We start from the raw sequence: 18,552 nt of genomic DNA on the forward strand, positions 1-18,552 counted from the left end.
ACTTAGGGTAGCAAAGGAGAAAAGAAGAGTCAGAGGTGCAGTAACATTTTACAAATAATAAATTTATTTCTAAATCCTGGATTAATAGCCAAATTACCAGTCCCTCTAGGTATGTTTTGCTGCCTTACACAAGAATTTTAAAAAACATAGTCCATGGCCAAGTCACTTATACGTCAAGCGTCCTGGGGACAGTTTATGTGGATACGATGAGTCCGGCCACCTCTCGCAGCTTCTCAGCTGCTGCAGCCCTGAGCCTGCACTGGGGGACTGCCGCCTCCTCCCTGGCAGAGCCCTGCCCTCCGCAGGAGCTTCTTCCCCCGGGGGCTGTGATGTACACAGATGAAAGCACAGAGACGAAAGGGTTTTGTCAGCAGGCCAGGGGTGCTCCAGCCACGCAATGCCTAGCTCCCATCCTCTGCAGGTACAGCGTCAGCTCACAGCCCAAAGCGGGCTGGCGTGCGGCGAGGAGTCATGGGCTCACCTTGCTCTTTCCGACCAGGAGTGTAGATCTTCGTAGACCTGGGGACACAGAAAGAGGGGTTAGGAACCACGCTGCTGCTCCCTCCAACCCGGATACACAGCAGGCCCAGGAGCCTGGGGCCTCGCAGTGTCCGGCTGGTGGGTGAGCAGCTTTGGGGCTGAAGGGGCTGCTCCCCCAGCACATTTCCACTCCCCTTGCCTTCCCCATCGGTGAGAGGGAGCAGAAGATCGCCTCGTTCTGATACCCACTAAGGAATGTTCTAAGACAGTAGTTAACAACTCCTTCCTATCCCCTAGGTAAGCGGCGGAGTAACCTTCCACCCACCTCACCAGGCTGCCACTCCAGCTGCGTCTCAGACTGGCTGGCCTTTGTCCCCAGTTCCTGGGGGGGTAATCGCTAAGCCCTGGGCATTTCCTAAGGACTTGGAGTGTCTGTGATACATGGCAGGAAGGCGGGGACATGGGGGTGGCTCGGATCACATCTGACAGTTGATGCTAATAAGATGATTAAGGGCTGGGGGCTGCCAGGCCAGAAAAACCAACTGAGTGATTCCAGGGCTGTGCTTCGAGCCCAGCCTTTGGGGAGGGGAGAGGGGCCGGGGACTGGGTCAGCCACGTGGGTGTTGCTTCCATCTATGTGCCTACCTAAGAAATAAAGCCCTGGGCGCGGAAGCTCGGGTGAGATTCCCTGCTGGGGACTCTGCACATCCTGTCACACAGCCCTGCGCCAGGAGGTTAAAGCAGCCTGAGGACAACGGGAGCTTTGCATTCAGGACCTGCCCAGACCTCATGCTATGCAGCGCTTCCTTTGGCTGGTTCCACTTTGTATCTTTTTGCTATAATAAAACTGTAATCAGAGGTATAGTGCTTTCCTGAATTCTGTGAGTTGTTCTAGCAAATTCTCAAACCTCAGGGAGTCTGTAGGGATCCCCAAATCTGTAACAAGTTGGTTAGAGGTGAGGGGTGGCCCTGGGTATCCCCCAGCTTGCCGCTGATATCAGAAGTGAGGGCAGTCTTGCGGACACCGCGCCCTTCACTGTGGAGGCTGACTTACCTCCGGCGCCAGCACGGACGCCGAGGCCACTTTGCTGTCCAGGCCCCAGCTTGTCAGTAACACTACGGGACCTGCTCTGCCACTCCAGCCCACTCAGGGCCCAGACACAACACGGCCAACAGTGACCAGGAGTTGCAGGTTATCACCACCCCTTGAACTCCTCCATGTCTCCACATGTGACCACTGTCAAGTTCTGTCACCAACTCACCTCTACACATTCAACTTCTCTCAAAACACAACCCTACATCAGGGCCCTGGAGCTTCCATGGGGACTCCCTCCCAGCCAGGATCCCGTAGTCAAAGCCTACCTGACACTGCCCAGGGGGCTGCGCTTTTCCTGCTCCTGCCGCCGGGCTCGCAGCTGCTCCTCGGCCAGCGCCATCTCCTCCTCCATGGCAGAGGCTTCCTCTTTGGCCCTTCGGCGGTTCTCCTACAGAAGGAAGAGAGAGCTACTGGGGGCCCTGGGGACCGGCAGGTGAGAAGGCCTTGTCTGCACCCATCTCCCTGCTATAAGCCGGGTGCTGTGTGAACCACACCAGCTCCCAGAGGCGGGCCCACACGGCCCCCTGCCCGGCACAGAGGCCAGAGCCTGCTCTTCTCACTGATTCAAGAGACGCTGGATGACTCAGTTCAAACCCTGTCATGCCTCAGCACTCCCTTCAGTTCAGTACGTACTTCTGTCTTCTTGTAAAGTTCACGACTGTTCCAGGAATTACGGGAAACAGGGAAGGCGCTACAACTGGCTGAGAAGCTCAGACATAAGGAAGACGTGTGCAGGCCCAGTGTGGGGAGGACTATGCTGACAAAAGGGGAAAGCAAAAGCCCCCCAACATCCTGCAGCCCTAGGGAATGGATCTAGATGGTGGCTGTCGATGGACGCTGAGACAGTGAGAATTTATGATGGCAGGATCTGTGGGCAAGCTCAGCAGCAACACCAGTGGGACCACCAGGCCTCTGACAGGATCTAAAGGAAGTTCACAGCCCCACCAGCACGTGTGCGTCCTCACCCAGAACAGCTGGACTGAATCTAAGCAAGGCTTTCGATTAATGCCTAGTTCACAGGACATGGGATAGAGGCACTCATTAAACACCTCGAGGAACCAACCGGCCCAAAACAGAACATGGAACATTCTACCACAGGGGTCCCCAACCTCTGGGCTGCGGAACAGTACAGGTCAGAGTGGGGAGTGGTGTGTGCACAAGCAGGAGGTGAGCTTGAATGTAATGCGCATGAATCATCCTGAAACCATTCCCCAACCCCAGTCCGTGGAAAATTTGTCTTACACAAAATCGGTCCCTGGTACCAAAAAGCTTAGGGACCACGCTTCTATAAGATAAATGACCTGGTTTCCGCAATAAATCAATACCATAAAAAGGAGTGGGGGCAACGCCTGCCCTAGAATAAAAGACTTATTAACACATAAAACAACAAATTTCAATGTTTGGATCCTAACTCAAGTAATTCAATTACAAAAAATTGTCTTTGAGATAAAAGGGGAAATCTGAATAAGGACTTAGGTGACACTAAGGATGAATTCTGTTGAGTGGTAACGGCATGGAGAGTATATTTTAATTTTTAAAAAGTCCTTTTAAAGATACAAAGTCAACTGTTTATGGATGAAAAAAGTGTCTTGAGATATGCTTTAAAATATTCCAGGAAAAGCCCCTGGTCCCACGAGGCACCTGAGCCCTCGCCACCAGCTGTCCCCACAGCCATCAGCCTGCTGGCCCCCAGATGGCCTCCACTCGCTTCCTGCACTTGGCTCTGCTGGCAGACCCAGTGCGGAGCCCACCCTTCCTTTGCTCTGGGGCTGAAGAGCAGGCCCGTGGCTCCTCTGCTCCCTCACCCCACCTCCCGAGGACTGCCTGGCACTCAGCGCCCGCATCTCCTGTTTTGAGAAACCTACCTCAACCTATCTATCAGCCATGAGTGGCTGGCACAGCTCATCCTTCCAGAACCATCCCCACCCACCCAAGCTGACTTGCAAAAGCGGGCCAAGACCCTGGAGGCCCAATGCTGAGGGAACCAGAACCCACCAGAACACAACTGCAAAGAGACAGTGGGTGCATCCCCTGCTTAGATGCCTCCGGGATGCCTCGAGCCCATCCCAGCACACACACATGACGAAGGCATGTAAACTCTGGAGCAGGTTCTCCAGGCTCGAAGGCATCCAGTTTCTTGCAAGAAACCTCAGTGTTTTCCCAGGAAGCTGTGTCCCTCCCGCAGGGCACAGGCTCCAGTGCCCGCAGCAGCAGCTGGCCCTCCACGGCCTGTCCTGAAACCAGCCGGGGGCTCTGAGAGGAGCAAGGAGAGGCAGCTGGGGAACAAGGGGGACCAGGAGCAGGCACCTCAAGGTCTGGGTGAGCCAGTGAGGATATGTGAGAGACAATAACAAAAGCATATCATGGGCGGCAGATAACAGCATTCTTAGTACATTCTTTCTAAAATAAAGTACAAAAGTCAAATTAAATAAAATATTCCAGGGGAAAAAAATGGATGTTTGGACGGGGGTGGGAATAATCAAAACAAAACTGCTAGAATGTTGATAATTATGGTGAATTCAGGGTAGCTCATTACACTGTTTTCTTCCCCAGTTTTATGAATATTTGGACTTTCCAATAATGTTTTAAAAAAAGGCTTGGCAGACCAAGCAACTGGAGTGGGTATGGAGAAGTCAGACAGACCAGCCTGGCAGATCACAGTCACTGTGTTAGAGAGGGAATAAGGGGCGGTCAGATGATGATGTGTCTTCAGTACCAGGCTAAGGGGAAATGGATCCCAGAGGCAAACAGAACCTTCCAGAAAAGCGCAGGATCCTTACCTGCCGAGACTTTCCCGCCTGCTTCACGCTGTAGAACATGGGGCCCAGCTCCGCCAGCCACTCTCCATCCACGGCAGTCACGCACTGCATGTACTCCTGCAGGCAGAAGTGCCGCAAAGTGGTGGTCACAGAAGCGCCACGGCTTCGAGCTGCCCCTCCCAGGGTGGTTCCAGATAGGAGATCCGAGGAGGGGCCCTACCTCTCAGCCCTGAGGCTGAAAAGGCAGGAAAAAGCCTCAGACCCTGGAATTTTAATCCCTCCCACTAAAACTCTACCATTCTTAAGAAAACGCCCTGCCTCAGAAAACCATTCTAATGATGACACCAGCGGGGTTGCTGATCCCAGGCAGGAAGTAGGAGACTCCTGCTGGCACCACCACGACCACTGTGACTTCCAGGTTAACTCTGCAAGTTCTCCCGCAGCCTCAACTGAAAACTTTCCTCAACTCCCCTCGAAGCAAAGCATGTGGTCTCAAGCCTCCCAAAGTCAAAACTCAGCCCAGAAGGTTGTGAAGGGGCCTGTCCCAACCACATGGGCAAAGCCTCCTTGGAAAAGACTCACCTTGGTGGTCATCACCAACTCGTGGTACACTATGTAGTCCGGGGTGTAGCCCATTCCAAAGAGGGAGCTGGTGGGGTGCAAATGGCAGGGCATCCCTGTCCGGATATTCACATACTCCCCAATTCCCTAGGGGAGAGACACAAGAGGTGGCCACAGCAGGAAGACGCTGCTCATTCGGGCAGCTACCCCGTCCCTTTAATACTATCTTGACAGGCTTGTGGGGAAGCCCAGATCTGCAGAACTGTACAAGGAGAAAGGAAGAACTTTGCCCACGTCAAATATCAGGCCAGGAAGAGGCCACAGTTCCAACGGGCTCACCTTGAGCTTGGCTGCCTGGTGGAAATAGGCAGCACAGATACACTTCCTGACGATGTCCCAGTCGGTGCCACAGGAGGCCAGGCTCATCCTCTGCTGCACCATGATGTCCTTGAGCTGAGCCCGCACCTCCCGGACCTAGAACAACACACAGGTAGGAAGGATGACGCCCTCCTTCCCACGCCTTCCACCCTCATCCCAACATCCTGCTTTTCTGGGCCACTGTCCCCACCTTCCGCATGGCTTTGGCATGGATAAAATGATCGTTACACCAGATGGTAGAGTAATTATTGTTTTTCCACTGCAGGTAAACGTTTAGGTAGGTCAAATGATCACTCTCAGGGACAGCAAACTTCTCCCGGATTTGATCACTTTCCTCCTCTCGGCCCTAGGAAGGAAAAGGGGGACCTCTAAACACAGGGGGTCCAGACCCACGGAGAAGAGGCTGGAGGTCCTCACACTATCACCCACCCACACACAACTCCAACACGTCAGCAGAGTGTGCTAACAGTATCAGAAAGGTACCGTAGTTATAACACCCTAGTATGTGAGAGTTCAGGGACAACTATACTAGAAGACAAAAGTGCTCTTGCAGATTTTCAGAACACTCCCTGAGAAGCCCTGATCTAGCCCATCGCTTCCCCCCACCCCAACCCCAACCTGCTTAACTGAAAACAGCAAAATTATTCTTTGGAAACTATGATTCCTGTCCCTCCCTCCCATTTTAATACAGAGAGAAACTACTGCCTCTCTAATCCTCCTCGAGCCCGTAACTCCCCCTGAGGCTTCTGGGAAGAAAGGAGAGCTAGACCCCACCCCCCACCTTGGGTCTGTAGAAGATGGCTGGGACCGAGAGCATGGACACAATGAGCAGGATCTCGGAGCTGCAGCCCATGTCGCAGGACACAATGAGCATCTTGGACAGGGCTGGGTCCAGCGGGAACTCCACCATCAGCCGCCCAGTTGAGGTCAGACCACCTAGGAGAGGAGCAAACCCAGGCATGCAGTGAACGCGCTACAGCGCAGAGGGCGAGGGCGCACGAGGCCGGCCGGCTGCCGGGGCCGCAGCACCTGTGTTGTCCAGGGCCCCAAGGATCCACAGCTGATACATGGAGTTGAGCATGTTGTCCTCCGGGGGCGGGTCCATGAAGTGGAACTGCAGCAGGTCCTGCACCCCCAGGGACTTGAGCAGCAGCACCACGTTGGCCAGGTTGGTCCTCTGGATCTCGGGCACCGTGGTGGTCAGGAGCTCATTCTTATAGGCGCTCTGGGTGTACAGCCTGCCAAGGAGAAGCCCGAATGCGGCTGCACCTGCCAGCACGCTGCCCACTGAGCAACACTACTGCAGCGTCTCACCGCGTGTGCACCCCAACGGCCAGGACCGGTGGGGGCCCCAGGCAGGAGAGTTGCTCACTCCTCCCCTGCCCCACCCACGTTCGTTATGAACTGCGAATTTCCACCTGTTCAAAACTCAGTCCTGCCAATTGACTCTTCTGCTAGAGCAGTGGCTCTCAACCTTCCTAAAGCCATGACCCTTTAATACAGTTCCTCATGTTGTGGTGACCCCCAACCATAAAATTATTTTCGTTGCTACTTCATCACTGTTATTTTGCTACTGTTATGAATCATAGTGTAAATATCTGATATGCAGGATGTATTTTCATTGTTACAAACTGAACGTAATTAAAGCACAGTGATTAATCACAAAAACAATATGTAATTATATATGTGTTTTCCAATGGTCTTAGCGAAGCCTGTGAAAAGGTTGTTCGACCCCCAAAGGGGTCGCAACCCACAGGTAGAGAACCGCTGTGCTAGAGTATCCTACATGATTGTTTAATTTCTGGAACTAAAGAGCCTAGAATTAGAATTATGGCTGGGTTTTATTTTCTTAACATTTTTCTGTATTTTCTGGACTTCAATAGTGAATACTTTATTTTTGAAAATCAGAACCAAAAAAAATGAATAACTGGAAATGTAAAAAAAAAAAAAAAACCAATGGTGTAATTTGTTCAGATTTATTCTCTGAGGGAAAACATGCTGTAATTATTGGTCTTCTACTGCAAGTACATTCAACGTAGGTCTGCCTACAACCCGAAACCACTCAGACCTCAGAGCTGCCTGGAAAGGCTACTTCTTCCACTCAGCAGCACATGATGGGAGGACCAACAAGTGGCAGCCCCGCCACGGGTCCGCAGCCTCGGGGAGCAGCTCTCGGGCCAGCATACCTTTGCTGGCTCGCAGCCCAATCCCGCGCACCCCAGCCCAGGCCCCGCACTCAGCGATCCCAGCGCCGCCCCGGGAAGCAGGCTGGCACAGGGTTCCTACCTGAAACACTGACCTGGGCCCGTCCTGCCGGCTCGCCCCGACCTCTGGTTGGCGTTGGCCTGGCTGATGGGGTAGATCTGCAGAGCATCCATGCCAATCCTGGGGTTGAAGACCTGGGAGGGGGCAGCAAAGAAATGATTAAGGGCAGAGTGAGGGGGAAAAGGAAAAGGGAGGCAACCTTGAGACAAAGACAAACCCTGTTGCTACACATTGCAAAGTGTCTTAGCGATACAGGCGGGCAGCCTTTTGGAGCCAGGAACCTCAAAACCTATCCCCAGAAACACCAGCTCTATGATCTACTGAATTTTTTAAATTTTCTACCTCATAAATAACCACAAGGATTACATGAATCAAGCACAGAGTAAATTCAGAATTCAATAAACGTTAGTCTCTTAAACCAGCGCCACTTTCATGTGAATCCCTCATTGGAGAGCCAAGGACCCAGGGCCTGCTTCCCACCCTGATTTAGCTTTGGGTGAGGCCCCAGGGCCCTGGCACCCGTGTCTTCTCTTACCTTTAATTTGCAATACCCAGAATCAATAACAAACATGATGCCATCGACAGTCAGAGATGTCTCAGCAATGTTGGTGGCGACAATACACTTCCGAACACCATCCGGAGCCTGCAGCCGAGCAGGATGTGCAGAGAGGAAAAGCTGTAGGCCTTCCGGTAGCTAAGCCGTGCCCCCCACCGAGAAGAAAGAGGGTACCCCACCCCTGCCAGAAAAATAACTCCTCCTCTCTCTTGTCTGCCATTGGGAGAACCCCGGAGGACCCCAGGGGAGGGCCTAGGACAGACAGTCTTGCTGGTGCACCTTCTGGAAGATTTTGGCCTGGAGGTCAGAAGGCAGCTGGGAGTAGATGGGCAGAACAGCCAGGGCAGGAGCATTCTCCAGCTCTTCCAGATGTTCCACAATCTGGTCTGAGGTCACCTGAGGATGCCATAGCAGTGAGACACTGGAGCCCCAAACCCCATGCGTAGGATACCCCCTTTCATCACAGTCATGACCAAGGCACGCACCTCTATGTCCTCCTGGCCAGGCATGAAGATGAGGATGTCCCCAGGGGCCCCTGACAGGTGCACCTGCAAAGACTGCTTCACCGCGGCCTCCACGTAATCCTCCTGCGGGGTCTGCAACACCAGCCAGGACACCATCAGAGGAAAGTGTCGAGGGAAATGCAGGCCAGGTACCTCTCTGGGAACCAGTGGCCCAGTCACTAGTCTGGGGCTAGAGACAGACTTTTAGGGTTGCCACATCTGTGGGCGAGCTCGACTAACCGCCCTATTCCACTCTAAAGAAACAGAACAAAACATACACAGAGCACAGTCCTTTGGCTCTGAGCCCGGGAGCTGCAGGCTGCCCCATCTGCCTCACGGAGCCCACAACACCTTTCCCAACTCAGTACCCTCTCCATTCTGCGTCCTCCACCTTCTCCTTAGAGCTTAGGGTCAGTTCCAAAAAAAGGGTCCCAGTACCTTGCTGAAGAGGATGTCAACAGGGAAGGTACGACCAGGGATGTGGAAGATGGGGACATTCCCAAAAAAGGCAGCAAATTTCTCTGCATCCATAGTGGCTGATGTGACAATGAGCTTCAGGTCTGAGCGACGAGCCACCACCTAAGAGAAGAGGTCAGTCAAGAGGCTTCCACATGGGCTTGGGACCCTTGGCTTCTGTCCTCCAGTCTCATCAACGTCAACGTTCTTCCCAAATGAAAGAGACGCCAAAGCTGCTGAACTGGCACACAGATGCGTAACAGCTTAAAGGCTGAACCCATGCAGCCACATCCAAGAGAACCATGGGTCCCTCAGCTGAGCAGGAACAGAGCAAAGTACAATACCAGGTCTGAACCAAGCAACCTGGGGGCCTCGGAACACTCTGGCCTGACAGAGACCCCATCCGCTTCCCCAGGCTAGACCCCGCCCCCCTGAAGCACCCTGACCACCAACTACAGACACAGCCCTCACCTCCCGGAGCAGCCCGAAGAGCACGTCGGTGTTGAGGGAGCGCTCGTGCGCCTCATCCATGATGATGGCACTGTAGTGATCCAGGTCTGCTTCCCGCAGGGACTCTCGGAGCAGGATCCCATCCGTCATGTATTTGATCAAGGTGTTTTCTGAAGTGCAGTCTTCAAAGCGGATGGCATAACCCACCTGGAGATCGAGAGGGGGTGGCTCAGAAGCTTTAGTAACAGGTTGCCACTAGCACGCCCCATGCTGGGTCCGGCCCTTAGCAGACCAGCTCACATAGACAGAAGCTACCGAGTAATAACCACAGCTCAGCCCACTCACCTCCTCCCCAAGGCTTCCCCCCATCTCTTCACTGACTCTCTTGGCCACTGACATGGCTGCCACACGCCGGGGCTGGGTGCACCCAATCATCCCGTAGTCGGTGTAACCATCTTCATGCAGGTACTGGGTCAGCTGAGTGGTCTTACCACTCCCCGTCTCCCCAACCACGATCACGATGCTGTTATCTCTACAAGGGAGAGAAGACAAAGGGCAAATCAGCCAGAGTGGAGAAACAAATCCAAGCCTCCCAGAAGACGCTGCCACCCCCCTCCCCACGTCTGGCTATCCAAGGAGCATGCCTGCTTAGAGACGATTTCCCTGAGACACCACCTGAAATGTCTAGAAGATGGTGAGGTTTAAACAGGTGAATGATAACGAAACAATGCTGTCCTGCGTGCTTTGTCTTCCCCATCAGAGGTAATGGCCAAAAGGAAAAGAGCTACCAAGTAAACACAGCAAACAAAGGGGACCCCCGATTCAGTACTGGTTACCTGATAATAGTGAGTAGCTCCTGCTGCACAGCAAAGATGGGCAGGTACTGCCTCTGCTCCAGAATCGACTTCTTTTTTGCGAATTCGCTGCTGGCTTCACTCTTTTTCTTCATGTGATTTGCGAACTTCTGCTCTGTCCTGAGAACACACAGCAGCCTAAGCACCCTGCACGAGTGCCCACGCTTTCCTCCCTGACTGGGTTACTGCCCTTCGTCCTACACCGCAGAATGAGAACCACTTCAGCAAGACGCAATAAACCCTGCAGGCGCTAGGTGATCTGAGATGTTTCTCGCCTCCTCCAGCCTAAGGGAGAGCTGCTGTGTGAGAATCCACCGCCTACAACACACCCAGTACCCCCACCAAACAGACTGAGTAGGGCTCAGAGTTGTTCCAGATTAGCAAGTGGGCAAATCCTCTGCCCTAAAAAGAGTTCAGCCAGAAGAGGAGCTGAAGTCAGCAGGTCACTACCTTACACAGAACACCCTTGGGCAGTTTCAACGCACCCCTTAAAGGGATACAAGGAGGAGTCACGGTTACAGTCATGACCAAGGACAGACCTCCTCCCCCCTCTTGACAAGAAGGTGCAGCCTGTAAGGCTTCTTTTTCAAAGAATTGTGAGAAGAGTCCAACTTAATATTTACCTACTTCTGAAAACACTCAAATGTCAGGCATATGCATACATCCCAAGACTCAAAAGCACTATGTGGTTTCCCCAAACTCCACAGCAAAAAGGTACCCACCCGCCGCTGCATGCGTTCACATCATCCTCCACCCTCCCTCCTCTATCAGACCGACCCCGTGCTCTGCAGGCCTCCTTCTCTAATTTCCCACTCACTCCTGCCCAGCTAACAATGAACATCTAAGGGATGACATTTTCTAGAGACTAATGAGAGCTGATCGATTGCACCGACTTCCCATTTGGGCACTTCTCACAAGGGTACAGAGAATAATTAATTCCGATGACTGTTCAATAGGACTTCCGAGTGTTCAAAGGACGAGCTTCACAAGAGACATGAGTCCAGCCACCTACACTGTGGGAATCCCAATAAGCACTTACCCAACATCAGCTTAGAAACCTCTATGAACAGGGAAGTCACTACCTAAAAAAAGTTCTTCCTTATGTTGAACCGCAATCTAAGGGGACAAAGCCCACCTTCCCAAACTGGACATCTGAAAGACACTTTAGCAGAGTGGCTAAGCAGAGGCTCCTAAGCTAGACTGTGTCTGGATCTGATCCTCCCTCTACCATTTACTAGCTGGGTGACCTCCCTGCACTTCATTCTCCGCACGTGAATTGGGAATCACAGAACCTATCCCGTGGAACTGTGGTGAGAATTCAGTGAGCAAGTGTCTGTGAGGCATTTAACGCTGCCCAGCACCGAGGAAGCTCCTACGGTAGTAGCGGCAATAGGAGTAATATCTCAGGGAAGCTGAAGATGGTACAAAGAGAGACCAGGAGGAAGAGACCAGAAGAAACCAGAAGACTGAAAGTGACATCACTTTTCCCTTCACAGCCACGAGTTTTATCAGCTCCATCGCAAGTGCCCTTGAGAGCCCCAGTCTTTGGACATGCGCACTGCTGGCCAAGACTCCTACCTATAGTCCACTTTACCATCTTCTGTCAGCGCTTTATCTGGCTCTTCCTCTTTTTTGACACCCATTATATCTCCCAGTTTGGTTCCAGCCAGTTCCCAGTGTTTGTGTTGAGCCTGAAAAAGACATGAAAAGTGGCACGACTACGTTCCGGAAAAGCAATCCCATTCCGCAGACTTCATCCGGCAGCGGGCAGTCAGTTCCCACGAGGAATTCCGCCTTCGGCCTCAGGCTCCCCAAGCATCCGGCCTGTGGCTGTCCTGACTAAGCCCTGGTGGAGAGACGCAGTGCCCTCCTCCACGGGCTCGTTCTTGCCTGTGAGTGTCCTCTAGCTTCCAGTAGGAGCCCCAACTATGAGGTCTAGTATGATTTTTTTAAAAGACAAACATGTGCAGGCTCCCCAGCTCCAGGTGACAAGAAACCAACCTTCTTGCGTTCCTTTTGCTCCCTGTGCTTCCGCACTGTCTGACTGCCTTTTCGAGCAATGATGGCCAGGTCGGAAGTGGCATCCTTGACTGGAATCACAGGCTCTGGCTGCAGGAGGTGGAGGGAAAGAGGAATTCCCATTGATCACTAATCTCAACAAGAAAGTCCATTTCCCAACAGCCCCAGTGAATGGAAGGAGTGGCTCCCCTATCATGATGGGGGCACTTTTTCCTCTTTCCTTCCTTCTTTCTTTCTTTCTTTCCATTTCCACTTCAGGCCTTTTTGAGCTTTCTTCTCTTGGACACAGAGGAGCCTCACCTGCTTGGTGAAGACAATGCGCCCATCCAGAAAGGGAGGCACCAGGTTATGCACCATCAGATGCACTTTGGCTGCACTATCCTCTTCAAAGTCCTCATCCACCTCTAGCCGATGGACCACCCCGCTGGTGAGCATGCGGTTGGTCTCCCAGCGCTCGTTATCCTGTAAGCACACAATGGGAGGCCACACTCAGAATGAAACCGAAAGGTCGTCCTGAAAGGTCACCAGGCAAGTTCACGCATCAAGTCCTGACGGAAGGGCCATGGGGGCCGCAGGGATGCCACAGGCCTCTCGGCAGCTCCTTAGACACAAGAGTCACTGATCCCAAATCACGTGCAGTATTGTTTCCAACAAGCAGCACTTCGTATCTCAGTCAGAACCTCCACAAGGACAAAGGGCGCTGTCCTCAGCCCCACTCAGAGACTCGAAGAACACAGACCACAGAGCCAGGTCCCACCCTATCAGCGCCCATCAACAACGCCCCTCAGGGAAGGACTGCGAAGAGAGAAGCTCTAAGTTGGATTTGTTTCCTTAAGCCACTGAAAACTTGCACACCCACCCCTCCTCCACCTCCAGTTACAGCTACAGCTGGCCCTTCAGCAGCGGGGAGACGACCATGCTGTCATCATGTGCATGGGACCTGCTGCTTCTCCCACGTGCCCCCAGCTCCTGCCGAATCTACTCCAGCTGCTGTGGGCAGCAGCGTCACCTCATTGATCTGCCTCCGCTGAGCCGAAATCCGCTTCTGCTTCTGTTTATGCAGGTGCTGCTCCCGCCTCCTCACGTAGTCCTCAGAGGAGTAGGCCAGGGGATTGTGGAATTCATCATATCCTTCGTCCATCATGTACCAATCCCGGTCAGCTTGCTGCGGTGCCGGAGACAAAGTGAAGGGAACAAGGAACAGATAAAGTTTGTGCACAAGACACGGCCAGAAGGGGAGGACATGTTTGGTAAGACGTCACTGGTGTGGAGGAGCAGCCCTCGTGAGAGGCGCAGACCAGCCGGCTCACGATGAGCCGTCTAGAGGAGAGCTACGGTGACTGACTTGGTATATGTAAGCGAGTATGGCAGCTCATCGTGACAGCACTTCTTAGATTTACCACATGGTGGCACCAACACATCACTAGGAAAGTCAGGTCTGACCCGCATTAGGTGAGAAGACTCATCACAGAGCCTGCGCCTCGGGACACAGATTCCAGGGCTTTGGGACTGAACGGGGCTCAGCTTCCCTGAAGCTGTCGGCAAGGTCCAACTCCACTAGAGTGTCACTCGTGGCCCTTGTGCTCTGACACATCCTGTCACCCATTCACCAATGGATGGCCACCATCCCTCCTCCAGTCCCTCACAGACGTCAAGCTTTTACCCTCTGGTCATCCTCCCATTGCTGCCGCTCCTCTTCTGTGTCAAATGAAATTCCTTCTTCACCATCCTCACGTCTCGCTGGAGGAAAACACAGAGCAGGTCAGACCACACGACCCCAGCCTATCCCCAGTGGCCACCAGCAGAGCTGCAGCTCCGGAAGCACAGCTTTGCTCAGCCTGACCAGGATGGGCGAGCCTGCTTCCTGCCTCCCATGCCCACACTGCCTCACCTCGGCCCCGGGACAGACGGGGGGTGGAGCCCAGGTGCCTTCTGTCATCAGCCCACTCATTGTATTTGTAGGACGGGGTTGGCAAAGGTGTGTCGTCCGAGTACCTGCTCCTCACAGACCTGGGACAGTATAACCAGCATCACTGAACAGTCACTAGGCTGAGACATGTCCCCCAGCTGCCATCTGGGCTCTCCCAGCCCAGACCCCTTGGCGCTCATTACATCCACCCAAAGCACCCACCCCACCCAGAGAAACTAGGGCCTCTGCCCAGAGCATCACCTATCCCGATCTCGGCTGGACAGCCGATGGCTCCGCTCAGAATCCCGATAGGAAGGTGTTGGGGAGGGCGATTCCCACTGCGAGCGCTTGGAGGAGCCATACCCACTCTCTTCTTCCTCCCATGTGGACCTTGAAGGGGTGGCTGCATCTGGAGCCACAAAAGAGACATCGATAGGAAACATCTAATTTACCCAGGGCTGGCTCTAGAACTATTAGTCAAAAGTCAATTTCCCAAGTTTGTTTTACTATTTATAAACTTTGTACCCACTTGTTATAGATAAGATGGTTCTGATAATTTTTAAAGACATCTGCATTTTAATAGTCCAGTTTTCATCTGTGTTTATACCATTTCAAGGAATATCCGATTTGTCTCTGCAAACATAACCCTTTAAATATAAATAATTCTTTTAATAAATCCTTCTTCTAATCCCCAGCTCCCTATTCGTTCCTGCCCTTTGGAAAAATGGCCATTCAGTAAACTGGCCTATCACCTTGAAGGAGCACACCCCCCTTTACAGAAAGGTCCAAGGCCTCCCCATCACACAGAGAACCAAACAGTCCAAAAAATTCATAGTAGAATCAAGAATTCTGTCTCCGCCCACAGCAATCCCTCTGAGGATGGGAGACACTCACCCTGCCTTTTATACACTTGACCCCTCACAAACCACCACCATCAACAGCTCGGTCTACCTTTGGGTCGGTGGCGCGGGCTCTCCGGTTCATTCCTCCTGCTGCGCTCTGACCCTCCATCCCGCTCCGATCTGCTGCTGTGCCTGCTTCTGTCCCGCTCATCTGTCAAGTCACACACAGAGCTTAGAAAACATGGGTCCTGTCCCAACTTCCACCCATCTTCACCCTGGAGAAAGGACAGGCCTTCCCACTCACTCACAGATGCAACCTGCACTGCTCTAATGCGATCCATGGGCTCCTGAAACTAACATATCCCCATTCTTTCAAGGGGGAAAAATAATTACTGGCTAGAAAGTTTCAAACTCACAGTAACAGTTACTTTCCTGTAAGAATTCAAGAAACAATAGTTACAAGTCTACAGTGAGTAGCTCTTCAATAGTTATAAGTCTATAAACTATAAAACTCAAACAATACTGAGCAAAGCCAGCACTGGATTTTATGTCTAGCTTTGCTCCAGAGCACTGTCCTTTCTCTGTCAACTCTGCTTTCTTAGACATATTACCCATTATCACCAAGTTTCATAATGAAATGAGAATCACACACTCCAGCAAAGCAGCTATGTCGCAAGTAACAGTTCTTAAGCTGCCTGCTATTCCTAATCCCAACAGAGTCAAAACCAACCAGGATGACATTATGCAAACAGGGCTCCGTAATTTAATGGGTGTTATAAAAACTACAACAGGAAAGAGGAGGCATGTCGATTCAAATGCATTATGAGCTATGAAAACTATGCTGGACAGTCTACCTCTGTCTCTCTTGCGGTCACAGTCTCGATCCCGCGATCTCTCCTTCTTCCGATCCTTTTCTTCTTTGGACGAGGCATAGACACCATGTTCCCGGCGTTCCCGCTCTCTCTGCCGACTACGTTCCCAAAACTCTTCACTCACACCTCCAGGATGGGAAGGAGTCTCTACCCGAGCAGATCGATAATGTCTGAAACAGAGAGGGCAGCTGGTAAAGGGCCCCTCCATAGGAGAAAAACCTGGCCCCAAAACCTTTGTGCCAAACAAATGACCTATCCTTTTCCACCTTATCCCCTGGTACTGCAGGATTACCTTTGGCAACAACTCCAAAGCATTTCTAACCATCCTCATCTACTCACTGGACTCCTTTGGAAGTTCCCCACAAATCTGAAGGAAATACCAATTCCTATGTACCTTCGATATTACAGAATCATCATAAAGTCATAAAGCTCTACATGTCCTTCCCTGTGGATCAACCCATCCTACAGCCTTTACCTATCTTTTCGGCCACTTCGATCAGACTGGTCACTGCCATCCTCCTCAGCATCCCTCTGGTCATCCTTGCTCTCTTCCCAGTCCTTGTAGGAAGAGATTCTGGACTTCTTCTTGTCCTCCCCATCGTCTTTCTCCTCTCGCTCCCTCCGTTTCAGGGAAGCCAACAAGTCCAGTCCCAGCAATGAAGGGCGGGGAGCAGGGGCCTTGAAGACATGCTGCTCGCTGGCTGCACTTTTAGTCTTGCAAATAAGACCTCCAACCTGAGAGTCCTCATCAGTGCCTTCCAATCTGTGGATCGAGGTATCCTCACTGGTGTCCGCCATGACAGGCTCTGGGGTTTCTCTGGAAGGAAGACAAACCATTTGGTATTGGACAGGGGAAAGGCTTGGCTCTGCTATATCTCAAAATAACTGTAGTTATATGTATATTTAACCTCCCCCTAAGACCAGAATTCTTTAGTACCTCTTGCTAAGACCCTTCCATCAAGCCACTGAGAACCTCAAAAGACCATCCTTCTCCTACATCAACACACATAAGAAATAGATACACACACGCATGTACACACACACACACATCCACCCCAAACACCAGGATCTAAAAAAGCATCCTCAGGCCTCACGATGGCACACTTATTAGGGCATGATGGCAACTGTAAAGGGAGTACAGGGGATTTGAAGTCAGAAACCTCAACTGGAATCCAGGCTCTTGACATCTGCTATGATTGTAAGCAAGTAAGTTAATCTTTGGTTAGGCATAATTTCTATACCTATAAAATGGAAATACTTTTTGCTTTATCTAATCCATGGAGTTACTGTGAGAATTAAACAAGAAAGTATATGTGAAAACTCTCTGTAACCATAAAGAGTTACATAAATGTAATCGTTGCATTATATAATTTGCTGTGCTCCTATATCCTGATTGGGTCCCTCGCTATTTTTTTTTTACATGAGTTCTATCTCTCCTGTCTTTAAACTTACAGATACAGCAGAGATGTCAGGGTATGTGAACCATATTTTAGTGGCTTTTTGGGGGGGGGGACCAGTTTTGTACAGCAGTTGGAATTTGTTTAAAAACAATCCATGTTCACCAAAAATATTGAAGAGAAGCACTAAGTTACAAAATGGTGTTTCTGACAAGTATTTAGGTGCCTGTAAGGTTTCCTGGGACTCTACTTGTAATAAACTCTTCTTTACCTCCTATTACACACCATCCACTTGTAAACATACACCAATTCTGAGTGTATGGATAATCCCCCTCATTCCAACAAGTCAATGAAGCAAAGGAAGTGTCAAGGGGTGGTGTACCACCAGAATCCAAAATGTTTTACACAGCTGTAATTAATATTGTCAAAGAGCTGGACACATAATATGGACACAGAAACAATACCTGCATTTTGAAAAATGCCATCAAGTAGAACAGAAAAGGGAAAACTGCATATTAGTGGCATCTGTATACATGTGACAAAATCTACACAAGGTAGAGCCATACAGGCTCTGCTCCGAAGTAGTCTAAATTAGAAACTATACCCCTAGAATGCCACTCTCCGCAGGAGAGAGAACCTTGTCTGTCTTGCTGATGCTGTACTCATTGCCCACCAAAATAAACGTTTGACGACTGAAGGGATGAATGAATTTAAACTAATTAAAAGAGAAACAGAAAGTGAAACATTTCTAGAGACAGCAAGGGAAGATCCCAGCAGCACTGGACAAGGTGTCTGACGTTGAGGCTTAATTAGCTGCTGAGATGAATAAACAAGGAGTTAAGGGGCTGTATTCTGGAGCAGGATTAATGACAAAGAAGCTACATGGGGTATGAGAAATACAATGAAAACAAAAAAAAGAAACTGGATTTACTCATTCAATTTATTCATTACCTTCCATAAGCCAATCGCTGTTGTGGGAAATATGGATAGATCAGAGAAGAAAACAGACAAAAATCCTCGCCTTCCTGGAGTTAACATTCTAGTAGAGGAGATCACATGGTAGAGATTACCACTGTGACAGAGAAGACACAAGGAGCCCTACTGGCCGCGACGTGCGTTTGGGAGTGGGCTAATGCGGAGGCCTAAGGAAGGGTG

At 51.2% G+C, this 18,552-nt stretch overlaps 1 protein-coding gene across 1 annotated transcript; it reads right to left on the minus strand.

Moving 5' to 3' along the window:
- Window positions 1-349: 349 nt before the first annotated feature.
- DHX38 (DEAH-box helicase 38) lies at window positions 350-16,837 on the minus strand. Its single transcript, XM_090260966.1, has 26 exons — window positions 16,476-16,837; window positions 15,983-16,170; window positions 15,238-15,339; window positions 14,548-14,695; window positions 14,269-14,387; window positions 14,041-14,117; window positions 13,387-13,542; window positions 12,678-12,839; window positions 12,360-12,467; window positions 11,937-12,049; window positions 10,341-10,478; window positions 9,850-10,036; window positions 9,526-9,711; window positions 9,037-9,177; window positions 8,581-8,691; window positions 8,375-8,491; window positions 8,075-8,182; window positions 7,561-7,673; window positions 6,304-6,512; window positions 6,056-6,210; window positions 5,465-5,620; window positions 5,236-5,370; window positions 4,918-5,043; window positions 4,357-4,452; window positions 1,843-1,964; window positions 350-519 (listed from the first exon to the last, which is right to left on the minus strand). Exons 1-26 carry the CDS (start codon window positions 16,835-16,837, stop codon window positions 435-437), a joined length of 3,720 nt encoding a protein of 1,239 aa, XP_090117092.1. The 3' UTR covers window positions 350-434.
- Between the last annotated feature and the right edge of the window lie 1,715 nt (window positions 16,838-18,552).

The sequence above is a fragment of the Furipterus horrens genome, unplaced genomic scaffold, assembly GCF_987537825.1.
Source record: "Furipterus horrens unplaced genomic scaffold, mFurHor1.1.pri manual_scaffold_13, whole genome shotgun sequence".
Classification (NCBI taxonomy): domain Eukaryota; kingdom Metazoa; phylum Chordata; class Mammalia; order Chiroptera; family Furipteridae; genus Furipterus; species Furipterus horrens.